A 22,888-nucleotide genomic window follows, 5' to 3' on the forward strand; every position below is an offset into this window, starting at 1 on the left:
AAATGATGGCTGAAAACTTCCCAAACCTAAAGAAGGAAACAGATATACAGATATAGGAAGCATGGAGGGTCCCAAACAAGATGAACTCCAACAGACCTACATCAAGACATATTATAATAAAAATGGCAAAGTTAAAGATAAAAAGAGGATTCTAAAGGCAGCAAGAGAAAAACTTAATTACAAGGGAACCCCCATAAAGCTATCAGCTGATTTCTCTACAGAAACACTGTAGGCCAGAGGGAGTGGTAAAATATATTCAAAGTCTTGAAAGGGAAAAATTGGCAACCTCGAATACTCTACCCAGCAATATTATCATTTAGAATAGAAAGAGATATCAGAATGTCTCAGATAAGCAAAAGCTAAAAGAATACAGCAATGCTAAACCTATCCTAAAAGAAATATTGAAAGGCCTTCTCTAAATAGAAAAGAAACCAGAAGATATAAGAAAGAGGAAATCACAACTGGAAACTAAATCACTTAAATTAGCCAGTATCAAAAAGAAAAACCTATTTGTGAAAGTGATGATAAACTCACAGAACAGCAGGAGGATAAACATAAAGATGTAAAAAAGTACTACATCAAAATCATAAAATGGGGGGCAGGAGAGTAAGAAAATACAGATTCCTTTTTTTTTTTTAATGGAATGCGTTTGAGCCTATATGACTAACAGCCTAAAGCAAGCAGATATAGGAAGGGGTTAACATACTTGAAAAACAGGGTAACCACAAATCAAAACCATACAAAAGATTCACAGAAACCAAAAAGAAGAAAACACAAGCATAAAATAAAGGGAAATCATCAAACCACAAAAAGAAAAACAAAAACAAAAAGAAAGGAACAAAGAAGAAACAAAAGAATCAACTGGAAAACCAGGTTTAAAATGGCAATAAATACATATGTCAATGGACTGAATGCTCCAATCAAAAGACGGCACAAGGATACCCACTCTCACCACTTCTATTCAGCACAGTATTGGAAGTCCTAGCCGTAGGATTCAGACAAGAAAACGAAATAAAAGGTATCCAAATTGGAAGGGAAGAGGTAAAATTGTCACTATATGCAGATGACATGATACTATGCAGAGAACCCTAAGGACTCCACACAAAAACTACCAGATCTAATAAATGAATACAGCAAAGTAGCTGGATACAAGAGTAACATTCAGAAATCAGTTACGTTTCTTTACACTAACAATGAAATACCAGAAAGGAATGTAAAAAAACAGTACCTTTTAAAATTGCACCCAAAAAAAAAACAACCTAGGAATAAGTTTGACCAAGGAGGTGAAAGACTTATACATTGAGAACTATAAAACAGTAATAAAGGAAATTATATCCCATGTTCTTGGATTGGAAGAATTAATATTGTTAAAATGACCATACTACCCAAAGCAATCTATAGATTGAATGCAATCCCTATCAAATTACCCATGACATTTTTCACAGAGCTAGAACAAATAATCCAAAAATTTGCATGGAACCATAAAAGACCCAGAACTGCCAAAGCAATCCTGAGGAAAAAAAAAAAAAAAAGCAGGAGGCATAACTCTCCCGGACTTCAGACAATACTACAAAGCTACAGTAATCAAAACAATATGGAATTGGTACAAATACAGACATACGGACCAATGGAATAGAATAGAGAGCCCAGAAATAAATCCACACACCTATGGCCAATTAATCTTCGACAAAGGAGGCAAGAATATAAAATGGGAAAAAGACAGTCTCTTCAGCAAGTGGTGCTGGGCAAGTTGGACAGCTGCATGTAAATCAATGAAGTTAGAAAACACCCTCACACCATGCACAAAAATAAACTCAAAATGGTTTAAAGACATATGACACCATAAAACTCCTAGAAGACAGCATACGCAAAACATTCTCTGACATAAATTGTACCAATGTTTTCTTAGGTCAGTCTCCCAAAGCAATAGAAATAAAAACAAAATTTAAAAAATGGGATCTAATCAAGCTTACAAGACTCTGCATAGCAAAGGAAACTATTAAAAAAAAACAAAAACAAAAAACAAAACCACAATCTATGGAACAGGAGCAAATATCTGCAAATGATGTGATGCCACAAGGGCTGAATCTCCAAAATACACAAACAGCTCATACAACTCTACAGCAAAAAAACAAAAAACCCAATCGAAAAATGGGCATAAGACCTTAATAGACATTTCTGCAAAGAAGACATACAGATGACCAGTAGGCACATGAAAAGATGCTCAATGTCACTAATTATTAGAGAAATGCAAATCAAAACTACCATCAGGTGTCACCTCACACAGGTCAGAATGGCCATCATTAAAAAGTCTACAAACAACAAATGTTGGAGAGGGTGTGAAGAAAAGGAAACCCTCCTACACTTTTGGTGGGAATGTAAGCTGGTGCAGCCACTATGGAAAACAGTATGGAGGTTTATCAGAAAACTAAAAATAGAATTACCATATGATTCAGCAATCCCACTCCTGGGCATATATCCAGACAAAACGATAATTCAAAAAGATAAGGCACCCCTATGTTCATAGCAGCACTATTCATAATAGCCAAGACATGGAAACAACCTAAATGTCCACCAACAGATGAATGGATAAAGAAGACGTAGTAAATATATAAAATGGAATACTACTCAGTCATAAAAAAGAACAAAATAATGCCATTGGCAGCTACATGGATGCAACTAGAGATTATCATACTAAGTGAAGTACGTCAGAAAGAGAAAGACAAATATGATATCATTTATATGTGGAATCTAAAATATGGCACAAATGAACTTATCTACAAAACAGAAACAGACTCACAGAGATCAGATTTGTGGTTGCCAAGGGGGGAGAGGGGGAGGGAGAGGGATGGACTTGGAGTCTGGGGTTGGTAGATGCAAACGATGACATTTAGAATGGATAAACAAGAAGGTCCTACTGTATAGCACAGAGAACTATATCCAATCTCTTGGGATAAATCATAATGGAAAAGAGTATGATAAAAAGAATGTATATATGTGTATAACTGAGTCACTTTGCTGTACAGCAGAGACTGGCACAATATTGTAAATCAACTATACTTCAATTAAAAAAAAAAAGACACTTTGCTAATAAGTCCGGACCTTTGTTAACTTATCAGTTTAAATTAGGTGGGGTGAAAGACACTCAAGCAACATCTCAATCAGGTTCAAACTTAGCCTGAATCTAGGAAAAGCTATGGATCCTCTCTTTAGAAAAATATACATTCATTAAAAATTTGAAAATGATTTAGGGGATTCACAAAAAATCTTGGGTTCAGAACCTTTTGTCAAAATATAATGTTAGGAGATAAATGCTAGGAGAGAAACCTGTGAAAGAACTGTCTGATATTCATGTAAGTTTAAAGTATTATAATTTCTTTTAAAAAAGTGTATAAAAGTAGAATTTCTTTATGGTTACTCAAATGCATTTTTAATGATTATTCAAATATATGTTTTCAAAAATGCAGCCTGCATATGCAGTTCACTTTTCCACTTTTTTTTCCTTAATGGGCTGGGAGAAATTAAGAGGTAAATTAACACAATTCTACAACCAAGAATATACTCACCATTAATACTGCAGGGAGCATAGTCACACGCCAGAAAATCACTTGCACTTATTATACTGATCGCCATGAATGTGGGGTGTCAGCTGGGAGGGGGATACAAGGGAGCCTGCCAGGGTACTGGAAATACTGGACATAGGCAGTATTTTCAAGGGAATGATCTGTGTAAAAATTCATTGAGCTGTACACTTAAGACTTGTGGGGAATTCCCTGGTGGTCCAGAGGTTAGGGGTCCATGCTTCCACTGCAGGAGCCCCAGGTTAGATTCCTGGTTGGGGAACTAAGATTCCGCATGCTGGGCGATGTAGGAAAAAAAAAAAAAAGACTTGTGCACACTACTGTAGATATTCAATAACTATTTTTTAAAAACTTAAGCTTGACCAAACTGACATTGAGCAAGTCTATCAACTGCTCTAAGCTTCCGTTTTTAAAATCTGTAATGGATCAATAACACTTCTCCTCAGGTTACTGTGGGAAATGAGACAACATATGTATAGTATTTAGTACACTGCTTCATACACAGTCAGCACTCTGTGAATGTGGGTCTAATACATTATCACTATAGATGGTGGACTGCAATTTTTATCAATGTGAGATGTCTTTATCCAGTTTAACAATAACAGTGATAAGTTATGGATATTCCCCCAGGCCAACAGACAGACATATCCAACGTTCTTTAAATAGAGGGGTGTATGTGCACGTGCTCATTCATCCCATGGTATACATATAACTTATTCAACTATTCCCTAAATAAGAGAAATTCTGGTTATTTCCTTTTTTTGTCATTAGAAATAAAGCTACACTGAATATTGTAGCCTTGCCTCTACACTGTTTCTTCTGATATTTTTATAGCTAAAACAGATTACCATAGAGACTCTTAAGTTTCATATTTGAAAGAACCTTAAGTCTCAAATTGAATGCCTACCTAAACAAATCCTAAAATAATATTAACACCAAAATTAGAGTGTTGCCATAGGCTACAGATTAGAATTACCTGAAGTAAAACCTCATAAATTCTAAATTAATATGTTAAACAAAAAGTTAGAAGCTATTCTTCCACATTTCGGAATAATCACTAGTAAGTAGTCTAAAATCTATAGTTCCTTCCAAAAGTTTGAGGAATTAAAGAGTCTATTTAATGACAGAAAAATAATCAGAATATACTCTTAAGTGAATAGATGTTAATTCCCATTTTGTTGAAATAAAATAGATATACAGACAAGGAAACACACCTAGGATGTTAACTGGTTCTCCTGAGGGGGATGTAACTGAAGTCCATTTTCAGCTTTATCCCTGACATATTCCCCAATTTTTCTACGAGGTATGTACTATTTTTATAACAATAAAAACGTTCAATTCTTTTTAAAAATAAGAGTCCAACATGATTTCAGTATAGGTCTCCAACAAATGAATTCCTGCATAACTAAGTACTTTTGTTTATATTGGTAAGTCACATTGGCCAGTGCCCAAACTGCTGAGAGCACCTCAAAAAAAATCCTTTACTCTTTCCAACTGTATATCCTACCCTCACATCTCTATTTTCCATTCTGCCCACTCTCGCTTTCATATCACCATTAACATCGTGTTCTCATTAAGTGTAGACAAGATTTGACGCAGTTTACTTTAGCCACAGACTCCACCTTGCTGCAGTCTATTATCAGCACAAACCTGCTTCATTCCTGAGACCAAGTCCCTTGCTAGCTGGACTTCTGATTCATTCTCAAGTTCCACACTGAAACCATGTTCCTAAAAATAACTGACATCCTTTCTTACCTGCTCCTCCTTTGGATTTTGTCTAAAGAAATCCTGTAATAAATCTTGTTCCACAGACCCTCTTTGTGCAAATAAGTTTCCACAAACGATTGCTTTGTTGGCTCACACTAAAATTCCTACAATTTTACAACTAAAGTTGTAAAAATTGAGAAAAAGAATCTAATTTTCAATTATTACCATTAATCTAGGCTGCAATGCCAAAACAGTATTTCAGATTTTTGTGAACTCTTAAAGTGTGATGCAGCCATACCAACCTTGGTTCAAGTACGTGAGCGTTTCGTCGTGCAGCTTCACGGCTGGTGACGTTGCTGCACACATCACATACTGGAAGGGCGGGTGTTTGGTTTCGTCATCCAATGGAAGGCTGGAATCTTCCTGCTTGAAAATTGGCAATGCCAAGACATCGCTGAAAAGCAAAAAAAAATCAACACTGACCTTATTCTGGGTTTAAAACATTTAAAAACATATAAAAATATTTAGGGGTAGTTTCTTTTAAAATTTAAGATCATATATGATGCATAGAATTAAAGAACTATTAATGCTAATCTGGCTCCCCCAAAAGATAGTTTTAATAAACCATACCTCTAGTGTGAGTTGGGGTGGGGGGGTGAGTGGTGCCTATGATTAGGCAGAGCATTAAAATAAGAAATATTTAAATTAAAATAAGAAATATTTAGGGCTTCCCTGGTGGCGCAGTGGTTGAGAATCTGCCTGCCAATGCGGGGGACACGGGTTCGAGCCCTGGTCTGGGAAGATCCCACATGCCGCGGAGCGACTAAGCCCGTGAGCCACAATTGCTGAGCCTGCGCGTCTGGAGCCTGTGCTCCGCAACGGGAGAGGCCACGATAGTGAGAGGCCCGCGCACCGCGATGAAGAGTGGCCCCCACTTGCCACAACTAGAGAAAGCCCTCACACAGAAACGAAGACCCAACACAGCCATAAATAAATAAATAAATAAATAAAATTAAAAAAAAAAAAAAAAAAAGAAATATTTAATAGTTAAGTCCAAACTACTGATAAAGAGATCAGGCTAATAATACATGTGGTACAAAAAAAAAAAAAGTTACGTGAAAAAAATTAGTTAAAAACTTTAAACTCATTTCTATTAAAACATAAATAAAAGCAAGAGTACATAGCCACCTGCTTTGAAAGGTAGGTCACACTGGCACCATGAAATCACAAGGAAGCATTTGATTAAATGGTATTTTACAAAAAGTTCCCTGCTGGTCCTAGCTAAATGCTGAGAGCATAAAGCTTCATACTTAGTCTAAAACAATGGCTTCTTCTGAGAAGCAAACAGTAGCAGTAGAAACAGCTGCTATTTTTCCCCCCAAGAATAATTTGGGTCATTGATCGGGAGGGGGGTGGGGGGTCTTCTGGGGTTACTGTCTATATTCTGTTAACTTTGGTAGTTAAACACACATGGATGTGTTTGGTTTGCCTTTAAAAAAAAAAAAGCAGCTGAGGTATAATTTACATACCACAAAATTCACCCTTTTAAAGTGTATAATTCAGTGGTTTTTTAATATATTCACAGAGTTGTACAGTCTTCACCACTATCTAATTCCAAAATATTTTCAGCACCTCAGAAAGAAATCTCATACCCTTAGCAGTCACTCCCTATCCCCCCACCCTGGCAACCACTGATTTGCTTTGTCTCTATGGATTTGCCTATTCTGGATATTTAATGCAAAAAGAATCATGTGGCCTTTTGTGACTCGCTTCTTTTAGTCCATTCATGTTGTAGCATGTATCAGTACTTCATTCCTTTTTAAGGCCGAATGATATTCCATTGTATGAATATACCACATTCTGTTTATCCATCATTGGATGATGGACCTTTGGCTTGTTTCCATTTTTTTGATTATGAACAATGCTGCTATGAACACTTGCATGTATTTTTGTGTAGACATGTTTAATTCCCTTGGATATATACCTAGAAGTAGAATTGTTGGGTCATATGGTAACTCTTCACCTTTTTGAGAAACTGCCAAACTGTTTTACAAAGTGACTGCGCCATTTTACATTCCCACCATTAACATATGAAGGGTGGGTATTTCTTTTTTTGAGATAATTCACTGAGCTGTACATTTATATCTCAATGGTTTTTCTATGTCCATTCCTCAATAAAAGGTAAAATAGCAAAATATCCAAATGAATGAATAACTACTATAAGAAGAACAGCAAAGGCTTGTCTGAACTGCTTATTTCTTCTTACAACCTGTTAACTGACTCAGATATCTGGTTAGCCCATTTTAATTAAATTCAATTTAAAAGCAAAATGTGGAAATAAATGAAATGAAAGGGAAACCCTGTATTCCCTCCTCCCACATACATTTCTATTAAAGCACCAGACTGATTAGTCAGGGACTGAATTACCCACTAATTCTCCTTCTCCTTTATTTATACCTAGGAACTGTCAAAACACTCCTAAGTCAAAAGTATAACTGAGGAACACATAGTCAGGAATGGTCCCCAGCCTTCCTCTAGGACAGGGATAAAAACCTTAGAGCAGATATAAAAACTTCTCAGGAAACTTACAAATGGTACTTTAAGACTCAGAGCAGCTCTCTTTATTAAAAACAACCATAGCAGTCAAAGTGGCTCCATGGTAGATGAAAATACATACATATTCTATGTCATATATATGTAAGTGTTTCAAGTTCTCTTGGTGAGAGAATTCCCTGGCGGTCCAGTGGTTAGGACTCCATGCTCTCACTGCTGAGGGCCTGGGTTCAATCCCTGGTCGGGGAACTAAAAGCCCACCAGCGACATGCTGCAGCCAAAAAAAAAAAAAAAAAGTTCTCTTGGTGAGAAAGAAATAAAAAATGAGATGAGAGCTATAACTCAGATGCATTTAGTTAATTATACTAAAAAGTGACATGGAGAATAATTTTAAGATCTTAACGCTAACTGCTTGGGTTGATCATTACATACGGGTCATCAAAATAAGACATCAGACGGCATAAGAATGGCTATTTGTAAACTGTTACACATAGTAAATAAAATTTTATTTGCTTCAGATCCTAGAAGGCAACCACCATTTTATTCACTTGGTTATAGGCTACTATGCTCATGGTAGGTGCTAAAAGACTCTTGAATAAACTTAACATATAAACACATAGAGATCATTTGTTAATGAAATCCCAATTAATTTTTTACTTAATTAGAAAGAAAATGCATTCCAACCAACACAGCAGCCAGAGAAAGCCTCTTCACACAATATTCAGATCATTTCATTCCTTTGAACTCTCCCCATCAGCTCACTTTCGAACCCAGGGTCCCTACAAGGTCCGACAAGGCCCTACTCAATATGCTCTTCTTTCCTTTTCACCTACCCACCCTCAGTCCCTCTGCCTCAGCCAGCCTCCTTCCCTGCCTTTTCCAGGGCCTCTGCATTGGCCCCTCTTCTGCTGATGTCCTACTGGCTCATTTCATTCAAATGTCACCTTTCCAGTGACAACTGTAATCTTCCCATCTGTACTCCCAGTTTCCCCTTTTCTGCTCTATTTATCCACAAAGCGTTTCACTTTCCAACAGTATACGAGACTTATATTTGTATCCTCCATAAGTATATAACCACCCCCCAAATTGGTTTCTCTTCACTGACTAAATCCAGCATCTAGCACAAAGAAGGAGCTCAAATATCTGTTAAATTGATGAATGAACTGTAGCACTAATAATTATTAATAAAATGAAAAACTACATCTCCAGATAATCTAAGGTCATAATTTCTACCAGGCTGAGCCATAAGAAATTTCTGGTATTCAACTGATTTTGTCATCTCATATCCCAGACAGGTAGGCCACCCAGGGATCTGACAAGCAGATGAAAAGACTCAAGGCTTTGAATTATTCCAAGTAATTCTGAAATGCCAGTATCCAAAAATAACCAGGCACACAAAGACAAACACGACTTTAGGAGCAAGAACCAAGAGAAGACTCTGTCTGTTGGTATTCAGTTCTTTTCTGCCTTTGTTGCAGAGGGTTAGAGGCCTGAAAACTACATATACAAGACTTCTTGCCAGCTGGAATCGTCCTAGGTTGCTCCAAAGGGAAGAAGCACTGGTGGGAAATTAAAAGGGAGTGGGAAAGAGCAGAAGCAGGCAACCATAGCTGAAGGAGAGCTCAGGGCATCAGCAGCCACGCCTCCGGCAGCCAGCTATCCTCCCTGAACCCTTCTAGCACCTTTGCAGTCAAATACTTCACTAAATCCTTCTCTGCTTGAAACATCTCAGTGTTCTCTCTTTTCCTGATTGGACATAGACCAATACCCACCAAAGACTTCAAGATGCCAGAATTACTGAACCTGTATGATAAAATTAAGCTTACTCTGTTGAAAAAAATAAAAGATAAGCCTGAAAAGATCTGCAAGGAACAGGAAATTCCAAGGGACAGCAAACCTGTAAAGGAACAAATAGAATTTGGAGAACCAGAAGATAAAATTGCTAAAATTAAGAACTCACATTTAATAACAGCTCACAGAGAAATGAAGATATATAAGGAATCTGTAATATAGGTAAAAGAAGTTATCCAGAAGGCAGCATGGAGAGCAAAATGACAGAAAATGCAGAAGAGGTGTTAAGAAAGAAAAGACAAAGTGAAAAGATTTTACACTTAAGTCTCAGAAGAGAAAAGAATGAGGTAGAGGCAATATTTGAGATAAAGGGTAAGCAAATTCCAGAATTGATGAAATACACTAATTCACTGATTCAAGAACCCCAAATAACCAAAGCAACATAAATAATTTTTAAAACCACACCTAAATTCACCAAGAAAAACTTATAAGCCAGTACAGTCATGTGGAAGTTCAATTTTCTCAATAAAGTACCAAGTATGGAAATCAACTGAGAGTAGGCCCTAGGAGGAAGAGTTGTAGGTCTGAGATGGAGCCACCCCATCCTTAAGGAGAGCTGGTAAGGAACTGGACTGGAGAGGGACTGGACAAGGGCACTGAGGTGAGACCACTGAGCAGCAAAAGGATGCACTTGAGAGATGAGGTCATGCGCTTCCAGTGAGGCCCAATCAGTGCTTCCCTAGAGCCACATTCAGCTACCTAAGTAAAGAGGTGAAGAATCAGATTTAATCAGGGTTACAGTTTTATTAAAATAAAAAATAGGAGAGGGGAATAAAGCAAGAGGGGGCAAGGGAGACAAGGGTATATGCAGAAAGTAATTACAATGATTGACCAGGGAAACTTAAACTGGCTGGGGAAGAAAACAGGAGTTCAAGAGGGTAAGGAGCAGTGAACTGAGAGCAGCAGCAGTGACTGTAGATCTTAATGGGTTCAGTGATGGCAGGAGGAGGGTAATGATGGAGCGAGTGAAGGGCAGGGGGCAGCAGGTGAACTCTGAATTTGAGATTACAGGTCGGCTGCATGACTGGTAATGCCAAGGTCTAACCTATGACCATAGGATTGAGTAGCTGAGATCATGTCATTGTAAGAAAGATAATCAAGGAACAGAAGTGTCAGGCTACTGGAAGTCCCATTTAAATATCTTTTGAAATCACCAAGAATTAATACAGTAGTAGTGGGGCTTCTTTGGTAGTGCAGTGGTTGGGAATCCACCTGCCAATGCAGGGGACAGGGGTTCAAGCCCTGGTCCGGGAAGATCCCACATGCCACAGAGCAACTAAGCCCGTGTGCCACAACTACTGAGCCTGCACTCTAGAGCCCGCGAGCCACAGCTACTGAGCCCGTGAGCCAAAACTACTGAAGCCCGCACGACTAAAGCCCGTGCTCCGCAACAAGAGAAGCCACTGCAATGAGAGGCCCACACACTGCAACGAAGAGTAGCCCCCCGCTTGCCGCAACTAGAGAAAACCCACGCACAGCAAAAAAGACCCAGTGCAGCCAAAAATAAATAAAATAAAATAAATAAATTTAAAAAAAATCTGGAACTTCTCCTACTCCTGACAAACAAGAATCAAGTGCACAAAAGGACTGGTCCAGTGTGCCCTAAAAAATGAGATACATGTGTAGGAGAGACTGATCAAAAAGAGAAGGCACTAATAAGTATGAGTAAAAAAGATATAACTAATGATATAAAAACTAATAAGATGAAAATATTAACAACTTTATGCCAACATATTTGAAAATATGGATAAGATGAATAACTCCCTAGAAAAGTAACACCAAAGCTTTCTTCAAGACATAAAAAGCAGGACTTCCCTGGTGGCTCAGTGGTTAAGAATCCACCTGCCAACGCAGGGGACACGGGTTCTATCCCTGGCCCTGGAAGATCCTACATGCTGCGAAGCAACTAAGCCCGCGTGCCCCAACTACTGACCCTGTGCTCTAGAGCCCACGTGCCACAACTACTGAGCCCGCATGCCGCAACTACTGAAGCCCACGTGCCTAGAGCCCGTGCTCTGCAACAAGAGAAGCCACCACAATGAGAAGCCCACACACCACAATGAAGAGTAGCTCCTGCTCACCGCAACTAGAAAAAGCCAGCATGCAGCAACGCAGACCCAAAGCAGCCAAAAAAAAAAAAAAAAAAGACATAAAAAGCTTTAAAAAATCATCCTACAGAGACTGATATTGTGGTTAATATTCCCCCAGAGTAAACTTTCACAGGCGAGTTCTAGCAAACTTTCAATGGCAGCTCTTACACAAACCCTTCAACAGCACAGAAACAGAGGAAATACTTCCTAATTCATTTTATGAAGACTTTAGTAATTTTGAAATCAAAACTAGGTACAAGCAAAACTAGAAAAGAAAATGAGAAGTTCATTTCAGCTATAAAGATAGATGCAAAACTCCTAAATTGAGTATTAACAAGTCAAATCCAAGAGATAATGACAAACCATGACAAAACATGATCTAGTTGGGTAATCCCCAGGAACACAAGGACAGAATCCATAATCTGGAAACAGAACACCACATTTAGAACTTGATGGGCACTGGATTTATAACACAATGGCAATATAAAGAGCTGAGAAGTAAACAGTCTTTTCAGTTATATTAGGTAAACTGCATATTCATACAAGGATAACTGCAATTAACTGGCCTCCTCTCATACTAAACCAAAACAGAAGAAAAAAAACAAAACTCTAGAGAGATTATAAACTTAGATGGAATATGTAAAGTAGTAAATCTTCAGAGAAGACTATAAGAATATTTTTATACCCTCAGAGTAGGGAAAGACTAACTATAAATGAAAAGGCTGGTCAATCTGACCATACCCAAATCAAGAACTTCTGTTCAAAAGCCAACATAAAGGGAATTTCCCTTGCTTTCCTAGGCAAGCCAAGGAGTAGAAGAAAGTATCTGTGACATATATGCATAATCAAAGGCTAGTATCCAGAATATATAAAAAACTACAAGATAAAACAAAAGAACTGAATGAAAACAAAGGTACTGCCTTCAAAATTTGGGAGAGAGGGACTTCCCTGGTGGCGCAGTGGTTAAGAATCCGCCTGCCAATGCAGGGGACACGGGTTCGATCCCTGGTCCAGGAGGATCCCACATGCTGTGGAGCAACTAAGCCCGCGTGCCACAACTACTGAGCCTGCGCTCTAGAGCCTGTGTGCCACAACTACGGAAGCTGGTGCGCCTAGAGCCCATGCTACACAAGAGAAGCCACCGAAATGAGAAGCCTGTGCACTGCAACGAAGAGTAGCCCCCACTCGTCACAACTAGAGAAAGCCCGTGTGCAGCAATGAAGACCCGACGCAACCAAAAAAAAAAAAAACCTTGGGAGAGAGACTTACAGATAAATATGTAGCCGTAAATGCATCTATTAGAAAACACACACCAAAAACCAAGGACAAAGCACCTAACTAAAGAAGGTGGAAAATAACAAGCGTAATCAAGACAAGAAGGAAGACCACAAAAATAAAAGAGAAAATGCAATAGAGAAGAAAAACAAAACCAAAATTTGATTTCTTACAAAATACTAGATATAGACAAACCTCTGAAATAGGTCACAGAAGAAGGAAAAGACACAAGCAATACATGGAGTGAAAGAAAGGAAGTAATCACAAACATCATGGAGATCAGTTAAAAAAAAAAATCTGGAAAAAAAATTCCCACAGCTGGGTAAGATAGATAAATTGTGTATTTCCTATGCCCATTAAATAAATTACACAGGCAGTCAAACATCTACTCATGCAAAAAAAAAAAAAAACATTAAAATCACCAAATGCTGTATTCCAGGTGAGGTTTACAAAACCTTGAAGAAACAGTTAAGTCCCACCTCACACAAAAATGTTTAGCTCATAAAGAGAAAGCTCTCCTGCTCACTTGAAGCTGATACAGCCTAAATGCTTTTTTAAAAGAACAGGAGAACCCAAAAAGAAAAGAAAAGAGAAGAAAATTGAGGACCAATCTCAGTTATAAACAGAGACAACCTATTTATGAAACTTTGGAAGCATTCTCTAATCAGTAAGAAGACTGAAGATTCAAGTTCTTAGTGCTTCTAAACAACACTGCAGTGAAGGCTAGACCACACACTAAGGCAAGAAAATGAAATGTAAAGATTACACAGGAAGTGGGACTTCCCTGGTGGTCCAGTGGTTAAGAATCCATCTTGCAATGCAGGGGATGCTGGTTCGATCCCTGGTCGGGGAACTAAGATCCCACATGCCACAGCACAACTAAGCCCGTGCACCGCAATTACTAAGCCCACGTGCCGCAACTACAGAGCCCACATACCACAGCTAAAGAGAAGCCCACGCACTGCAAAGAAGAGCCCATGCGCCACAACTAAGACCCGACGCAGCCAAAAACTAAATATTAAAAAAAAAAAAAGATTACACAGGAAGAAATAAATCTATCATTATTTAAAGATATCAACTAGGAAATCTGAGATCCTACAAATTATTAGAACTAATAAGTTCAGCAAGATCCTGGAGAGAAGAAAAAGAGAAAAAAAAAAAGGTACAACAAGAAAAAAATATATATATATATATAGCATTCCCAACTGATTTTCCTCCTATCCAGAAAGATTATCTTCTTCTACCTTGAGAAGACTTCTCAGTTATTCATTGGTGGGCAGCCAAAGGGTGCAATGGGAAGAAGTGGAGGTCAGATCCCAACTCTGGAGCTTCAAATCCCAGCTCTGCCCTTTGTTGAGTGACACCGGGACTCTCTGAACTCTAGTTTGTTTTTAATTTAGTAGAAAATATTTTAAGTATCCAAACTCTAGGCACACATTAGACCAGAGATTCTCAAAGTGTGGTCCATGGAATCCTGGGGAACCTGAGATTTTCAGGGGTTCAGGAGGTCAAACCTATTCTCAGAATAACACTGAACCATTATTTGCCTTTCTCAGTCACTTGACATTTGCACAAAACCGATGGTGGTTAAAACTGCAGGTGCCTTGGCATGAATCAAGGCAGTGGCACCAAGCTACACTAGCAGTCATTGTATAAAAAGTATTAATTTTATTAAATATTGGTCCTTGGATAGGTATAATGTATTTCTGCTGCATATCTAAGTGCAATGGTTGTCTCAAGGAAAAGTTTTTTATGAAACTATGATCTGTGAGCTGATCTAGCAGCTTCTCTCACAGAATATCATTTTTACTTGAAATAAATATTGACAAACTATGATTATTCATACCTGAGTATCTGACAGAAATTTCCTCAAAAATGAATAAAGCGAGCCTATCATTTCAAAGAAAACAACTGTGATAGCATTTGTTACCAATGATAAAATCTGCAGCCTCCACCATGTACTTTCTCTGATGGGACAGTGGTGATACTAAGGTATATGATTTTTTGATACTGCATAGAGAAAAATGTCAACATTTAGAAGATCTGCATAACTCAAGAAATCATTATTTTCCAAATGACCAATGCATGCATATTTCAAAATTACTCAGGGTAAGAGACCCAATCAAAGTTCAAAACAGACAAATTGATTCTAATGTAATAGTACAAAAAGTACATTGATACAGTTTCAGATTCCACACTGCAACTTTAAGAAACTACCACTTTTCAAGTGCTGGTATATTATCAGATGACTTTCCAAAATGATCTGAAAGGGCTATTAAAATAATCTCCCCTTTTCCAAACACATATCTACGTGAGGCTGGATTTTCTTCACGTATGTCAACCAAAACAATATATTCCGATAGCAGATAAGAGAATCCATCTGCTTTTCTACACCAAATATTAAAGAAATTTGCTTAAAGGAAAACATAGGCAGAACACTCTATGACATAAATCACAGCAAGATCCTTTTCGACCCACCTCCTAGAGAAATGGAAATAAAAACAAAAATAAACAAATCGGACCTAATGAAACTTAAAAGCTTTTGCATAGCAAAGGAAACCATAAACAATACGAGATGACAACCCTCAGAATGGGAGAAAATATTTGCAAATGAAGCAACTGACAAAGGATGTATCTCCAAAATTTACAAGCAGCTTATGCAGCTCAATATTAAAAAACAAACAAACAACCCAATCCAAAAATGGGCAGAAGACATAGACATTTCTCCAAAGAAGATAATACAGATTGCCAACAAACACACGAAAGAATGCTCAACATCATTTATCATTAGAGAAGTGCAAATCAAAACTACAATGAGGAATCACCTCACGCCAGTCAGAATAGCCATCATCAAAAAATCTACAAACAATAAATGCTGGAGAGGGTGTGGAGGAAAGGAACCCTCTTGCACTGCTGGTGGGAATGTAAATTGATACAGCCACTATGGAGAACAGTATGGAGGTTCCTTAAAAAACTAAAAACAGAACTACCATACGACCCAGCAATCCCATTACTGGGCATATACCCTGAGAAAACCATAATTCAAAAAGAGTCATGTACCACAATGTTCATTGCAGCTCTATTTACAATAGCCAGGACATGGAAGCAACCTAAGTGTCCATCGACAGATGAATGGATAAAGAAGATGTGGCATATATATACAATGGAATATTACTCAGCCATAAAAAGAAACGAAATTGAGTTATTTGTAGTGAGGTGGATGGACCCAGAGTCTGTCATACAGAGTGAAGTAAGTCAGAAAGAGAAAAACAAATACCGTATGCTAACACATATATATGGAATCTAAAAAAAAAAAATGGTTATGAAGAACCTAGGGGCAGGACGGGAATAAAGACGCAGACCTACTAGAGAATGGACTTGAGGACGTGGGGAGGGGGAAGGGTAAGCTGGGACAAAGTGAGAGAGTGGCATGGACTTATATACACTACCAAATGTAAAATAGATAGCTAGTGGGAAGCAGCCCCAGAGCACAGGGTGATCAGCTCAGTACTTTGTGACCACCTAGAGGGGTGGGATAGGGAGGATGGGAGAGAGGGAGACGCAAGAGGGAAGAGATATGGGGATATATGTGTATGTATAGCTGATTCACTTTGTTATACAGCAGAAACTAACACACCATTGTAAAGCAATTATACTCCAATAAAGATGTTAAAAAAAAAAAAGAAAGAAATTTGCAAGTGTAAGACAATACCACTCTTCTCACAAAGTGTTTTGTTTCCAAAAAAATTTTTTAATGAAATATATTGGGCTTCCCTGGTGGCGCAGTGGTTGAGAGTCTGCTTGCCGGTGCAGGGGACACGGGTTCGAGCCCTGGTCTGGGAGGATCCCACATGCCACGGAGCAACTAGGCCCGTGAGCCACAATTACTGAGCCTGCGCGTCTGGAGCCTGTGCTCCGCAACAGGAGAGGCCGCGATAATGAGAGGCCCGCGCACCGCGATGAAGAGTGGCCCCCACTTGCCACAACTAGAGAAAGCCCTCGCACAGAAACGAAGACCCAACACAGCCATAAATAATTAATTAATTTAAAAAAATATATATATATATATATTTGTGGTAATATATAATGGTTTGTAATTATTTCAAATAAATTAATAAAATTTAAAAGTTCTTGATTATGAAGAGACTACAAAAGACACAGCATACCATTCTATTCAGGTAGACTGAGACAAAGTAATCTATAAATGAATGACATCAACAGTGGTCCTACTCTACTCAAAATCATTCTGCTGGGACTTCCCTGGTGGTCCAGTGGTTAAGACTCTGCACTTCCAATGCAGGGGGCACGGGTTCAATCCTTGGTCAGGGAACTAGGATCCCACATGCTGCACAGCGTAGCCAAAAAATTAAAAAATAAAATAAAATAAAAATGAGCCTTTAAAAATAATCATTCTGCTAAAATGACAGAGATCCTTTAAAAGCTAAATAGTATTCATAGGTATTCTATCGTTGCTTCCAAAAATTTTTTGTGTTTAAAAACAACGGTTCTGACCAGTACATAAGCAGAAGTGTCGGAGTCATAAAAGAGATGGAAAGACTAAGGAATTGTTGTTGAAGAAGGTAAAGACTAAATGCAATATGGGATCCTAGATTGGAACCTGGACTAGAAAAAGGGCAATAGAGAAAAAAAACCTGTGAAATTCAAATGAATTTTGCACTTTAGGTAACAGTTCTGTACCAAGGTAGTTTTGAAGACTGTATTCTGGTTATGGAAGTAGGAGAAGCTGGGTAAAGGGTATATGTCAACTATCTACACAATCTTTTTAACTTGTAAACATAAACTCCTAACTCATAAACTCAGAAAGTTTAAAACAAAAAGACTCTACTACCAAGGTTCAACACAGAAGAGTTTCACATCCATGTATCAGATATGTCCCAAAGCAAGCAAAATAAATATTACAGAACTTCTTTTAAATTCAGTCACAGAACTTACAGCAAAAAAAGATGAACCATCAGATGGTATTTCCACCAAAAGTAAATGTACAAGTTGTCCTAGCAAACTAACAAGTGTCACTCTGATGAAACACATCACATTTATGAGACCGTATCAATAAACTACCAAGTTTCAAACAGCCCTGATTGAAGGGCATAAACTGTACTGAATCTTACTCTTAGTGCGGGGAGGGAACACCTGATTTTAAAAATTGAACAAAATAAAATCTATGGGCAAACAACAGGATGTACATAAATTAGCTGAGTGAGTTCTTAGTCTACATAAAAATTACTTTTTGAATATAAGGTTTCAATACTCAGCAAATGTTTTTCCAAGGCAATCAAAGTATATTATTAGAATCTATCCTTTAGAGCAGGGGTCAGCAAGCTACAGCCCAAAGGCCAAACGCAGCTGGCCTGTTTTTGTACAACCAGGACCTAAGAATGGTTTTTACATTTTTCTAAAGGGTTGTAAACAAACAAAACAGAGTGACAGAGACCCTCTGGCCTACAAAGCCTTAAATATTTGCTATCTGGCCTTTTATAGAAAAGATTTGCCAGTCCCTGCTGTAAGGTAATAACCAATATGGATACTATACTCTGAAGCGAGTATCTTTTTTTATCAACAATTTATTAAATTCTTTCAAGATTAAACCCAGAAAAAGTTTTTAAAATTTGAAATGAGAAATTTTATAGAAATTATTGCCAATTCTGAAAGCAGTCTCAGGTACCACCCTAATAAATTGTTCAAATTTCACTTATCCTGAAAATTTTCTATACTTCCAAGAAATGTCACCTACTCAAGGACATTCTGCTTTAGCATGAGACCCAAAGAAAATTATAAGCTATTAATAGCTACATAATAAACCATATCCTTTGTAATCTTTTACTAACTTAACACTGATCAAAGTTGAAATTTTCCCATTACCTCAAAGGGTCTATAAACTGACATTTTAATCTTTCAGTCAATATAGAAAATCTGTCTTCACCCCAAAACAGTTTTGATTTAGCAAATTATTTGTAAACTATGAATGTACCTCTCACTTAAGAATATGTAAAGTATACCTTTTGTTTCAAAACAGATGTATACCATAGTGAAGTTTAAGAGGGCTCAGACCAATACCCTTTGTAAAGTAATAATTTAATACTAAAAAAGTTTTTATGCATGAAGAATTCACATTACTTTTATTTTTCAAATTACTCGTTAAATCCTGAAAGTTAACTTATTATAGATTATACATTTCATGTGAACACTTAAGATGGAAATAAAATTACCAGGTGGACCAAAAGACCCTCCTAGGAGAGTTTTAATGAGTTTTGCTTTTTCAAGTCCTTTGGTTATCTGCTCCTTACTTCACAAAACATGAATGACCCAGATTTCAAGTTACAATGGGTTTCGGCCTTCATTCAGTGAGGGGAAACTCAGTCCTCACTTGGAATGGTGGTGCCACTGACAATGGCTTTAACAACTACAAACTTTGGTTTACACACTTACAAGAAAAGGATTGGTCTATTAGCTTTCTAGGGTCTCTTCAACCATCTCTAGACTCTTGATATTGTAACTAAGATTTTAAAAAACATTTACGACCCACCTTATTTCAAATAGAATCTGCAGCAGCCTATGCCTCACATACAAATAGGGTACCAGAATACACACAGAAGAACACAAACAGACAATGAGAACCAGGGTGTAGAAAAAAAAGGGAAGCAAAGATTTTACCAGAAATTAGCCTCATCATATCCCAATACCATCAGCCTACATTATTTAATGCAAATATATATTTCTAAATTGTCAGACTACTGAGAGAAACCACATGTTTCTTTCATGCTATCTTCCTTCAAAGCTGAAGAAATCACTTCCTAAAGAAGTCTTTAGAAATACCTCTTGGTTTAAGCCATACAAAAAGCAAATACAGTAAGCATACTTCAATTTGGGTTTTTTTGGGCCGCACTGCGTGGCAGGTGGGATCTTAGTTCCCCTACCACTCCGCAGTGGAAGCGTGGAGTCTTAACCACTGGACCTCCAGGGAAGTCCCTCAAGCATACTTCACTTTGAAAGAAAAATGGAAAGCTGCCTCCAGAGCAAATTTTTATCAAGAAGTCACTTTTCCAATCATTTCAAATTTAGCGCCTCAAGTTTATTTCTTGAATTTGAGAGGACAAATGAAATAGACAAGAATCATGAGCCTTACTTCCCTGGAGCTCAGGAATGTCCCGCTTCCCCGATGCCTGAGGAAAGGAGGCCATTGCCCTTGCAGAGAGAAGAGGCTGGGCGGGCACTCCCCAGCTCCAGGGCCGGGCTGGGAAGCGTAAGGGCCATCAAAGGAGGACTGCAACAGCCTAAAGCCTTCTTCAGACCTGCTCCAGATCAAGGCAATCTTGGAGTTTTCCTAAATTTGTATTTCAAATAATGGGCCTTGAATTTGCAAGAGGCAAGTACTCTCCTGGCTCCTCTTGAGGACCCAATTAAGTACAAAAAACTAAATAAGCTCCTTAAAAATGGTATGTGCCTTCAAAGATACTAGAAAATTCAGATTAAATGACACATACCATATAACCAATAACCAAAAACAATCAATGGAAAAAGTCCCCATGGAAAGTGTTGTAAAAAGACACAGAATTACAAAGATGTCAGAAAATACCTTTAAGGACAAGGTAATGAAAAGGTTTAATATCAAGATTTTCCTTGTAGACCATAAACAAAAGTTCACTAGTTGGCTGAATCACTGAAACAAACAGAACTCGAGAAAAAAAAGTGAAAGCTCAGAATAACCCTCAGTAAGCAAAGCTCTCAGCAGCAAACCTTCATTTAACCATAATTGAGAAGAAACACTGAATCTGCCTCACCTGCTCTCTTCTGCCTTCACTGCAAGTCCAGGGTCTCAAGGAGCAGCATGGCCCTCGAGGCCCACACATGTTTTCACTGTGAATCAGTGCCTCTTGTACTGCCAACTGGGGTGACCTTATGACTTTCAGTAGCTCAATTTCCTCAACACTAAGACAGTTGTTCTAGAAAATAAGCCACCTCATCCAGAGCCCTCAAGTTGCACAGCTGCAGAGAGAGGAAGTGCCAAGTTCAGGCAGACCAGCACAGACCCAATCAGGGTCAGAGACTGGCGACCTGAGGCTTTCATCCATGTGCTTCCACACCCTAAGAAACATCTCTACTTTTCAGCTCAGAGTTTCCGTTTAAGATTTAAAAGCCAAATTATTTCAGGGAGTAGCCCCTACCATCCAAGGCCTGCTCTGACCCAGAAGTCGTTCTTCTTCAGGACTTTAATGCTCCCTGTCCTCCCCCAGAGCTGCAGTGAGAGGTATGAAAGCTACTGGGAAACTGGACAGCACGTCAAAGACATCAGTCATTACTTTAAAGAGTCTCTTCGCAAAATCTCATTTAATTCGCATTAAGGAAAAACTGCCAAACCACTGAATTTTACACTTTAATCGGGTGAACGTATACTAAGTAAACTATATTTCCATAAAACTGCTAAACAAAAAAAATACAGAGCTGCCAAACTGATAGCAAAAACCCAGTGTTCTTCAGGATAAAGGCGAGAGACTAAGCTCAGATCTGTTTCAACCTATCAAAATTAAACAAAATGAATGGCTGCTTGTACAGACAGCTGAGACTAAACAAACTCTTGTTTGTGGCGCAATCAGTGCATCTTAAAGCCTTCTTCAAAAGTAAACAGCTTCAGAGGGTAGTCCCCCCAGTGAAAAACTTCACTTTGAGACAATTAAAAAACCCAAGTTAATGTGCTTTTCTCCCCCTGTGGCTACTTTCACTTATAATTACTATTGGAATATCAAGTGATTAAAATTTGCAACCAATAAAGACTACAAGGTAGAACAGAGTAGGAACTGATGCCAAAACCCTGGAGAGTGTTTTCCCAACACGAGTCTTAGCATTTCGTACACTGTATTCCAGCTCTAAGTGGCTTGTAAATCACTTGCAAGGCAAGGAAGTCCCTTCCCCCAACTCAAGCCATCCTAACAGCGGGGCGTATTTTACAGCAAAAATGCAGCCCTCAGGGGCGGTCCCCGGGCCAAAGCCTGCGGGGCCGCTCTCCGTCGCCCGCCCCCGCCGTGGGCAGAGGCCTGCGGGGCTCCATGGCGCGGTCAGAGGCCCAGGGTCGTGCAGGCCTTTCCCAAGGAGACAGAGGCTTCCGCCCGCCCGCCCGCGCGCCCGCGCCCGGGCACTGGTACCTCATGCTGTAGGCGCCGGCGCCCAGCTCCTGCCCGATGCCCGAGAGACTGGCGTCGAAGTCGTGCACCAGCCCGGACTCGATCACCTCGTCCATCTTGAGCACCCAGGCCATCTTCCGGCCTCGCCGCCGCCCGGCGCGCAGCGCGGCCTCCGCGAGCGGGGCGAAGAGGCCGGAGCTCCGCGGGCGCGTCCTGGGGGAGGGCGCGGGTGAAGCCTCCGGCGGCACGGCGAGTGGTCACCAGCGGCAGCCCGGGCGGCGGCCGGGATGAGAACAGCCGGGGCCCCGCGGGCAGGGCACGGCGAACCCGGCGAGCAGCTGCAGCGGGAGCGGCCGGGCCGCGGGCAGCGCCTCCCTCCCGCGGACGCCGGCCCCGCGCCTCATGCCGCCGCCGCCCACCCCCTGCGCCGCTAGCGCTGCCGCCGCCGCCGCCCGCCCCGCCCCGAGGCCCCCGGCCGCATCCTCCCCGGGACCGCGCGGGGGCGGGAGCTCAGCCCGCCCGTCACCCGATCCCCGGCCCGCGGCCCGCCCGCCCCGGCTCTAGCGCCCCGCCGCCCCGGCCAACCCAGCCGACGCCGTCCCGCCGGCCCGGACGCTGGCTTCGCTACGCCTCCGGCTCCAGCTCGCTCTCCGCTTCCGCCTCCTCCAGCCCCGCCCCGGCCGCGGCCCCGCCC

General features: G+C 39.8%; 1 protein-coding gene across 3 annotated transcripts in view; it reads right to left on the reverse strand.

Moving 5' to 3' along the window:
* Positions 1–22,866, reverse strand: part of UBP1 (upstream binding protein 1) — a 67,650-nt gene extending 44,784 nt beyond the window's left edge. The window contains exons 1-3 of one of the 3 annotated variants that reach the window (XR_014250502.1): positions 22,780–22,866; positions 22,216–22,407; positions 5,591–5,742 (exon numbers count right to left, since the gene is read on the reverse strand). Coding sequence is in view for 1 of the 3 variants with exons in the window: in XM_082411859.1 (XP_082267985.1) it covers positions 5,591–5,742; positions 22,216–22,328 (265 nt within the window). In the remaining 2 variants the exon portion in view is untranslated. The other 2 variants (XR_014250503.1, XM_082411859.1) reach the window with 2 other exon arrangements.
* Between the last annotated feature and the right edge of the window lie 22 nt (positions 22,867–22,888).

This window comes from Balaenoptera physalus, assembly GCF_965194825.1.
Source record: "Balaenoptera physalus genome assembly, chromosome: 11".
Classification (NCBI taxonomy): Eukaryota; Metazoa; Chordata; class Mammalia; order Artiodactyla; family Balaenopteridae; genus Balaenoptera; species Balaenoptera physalus.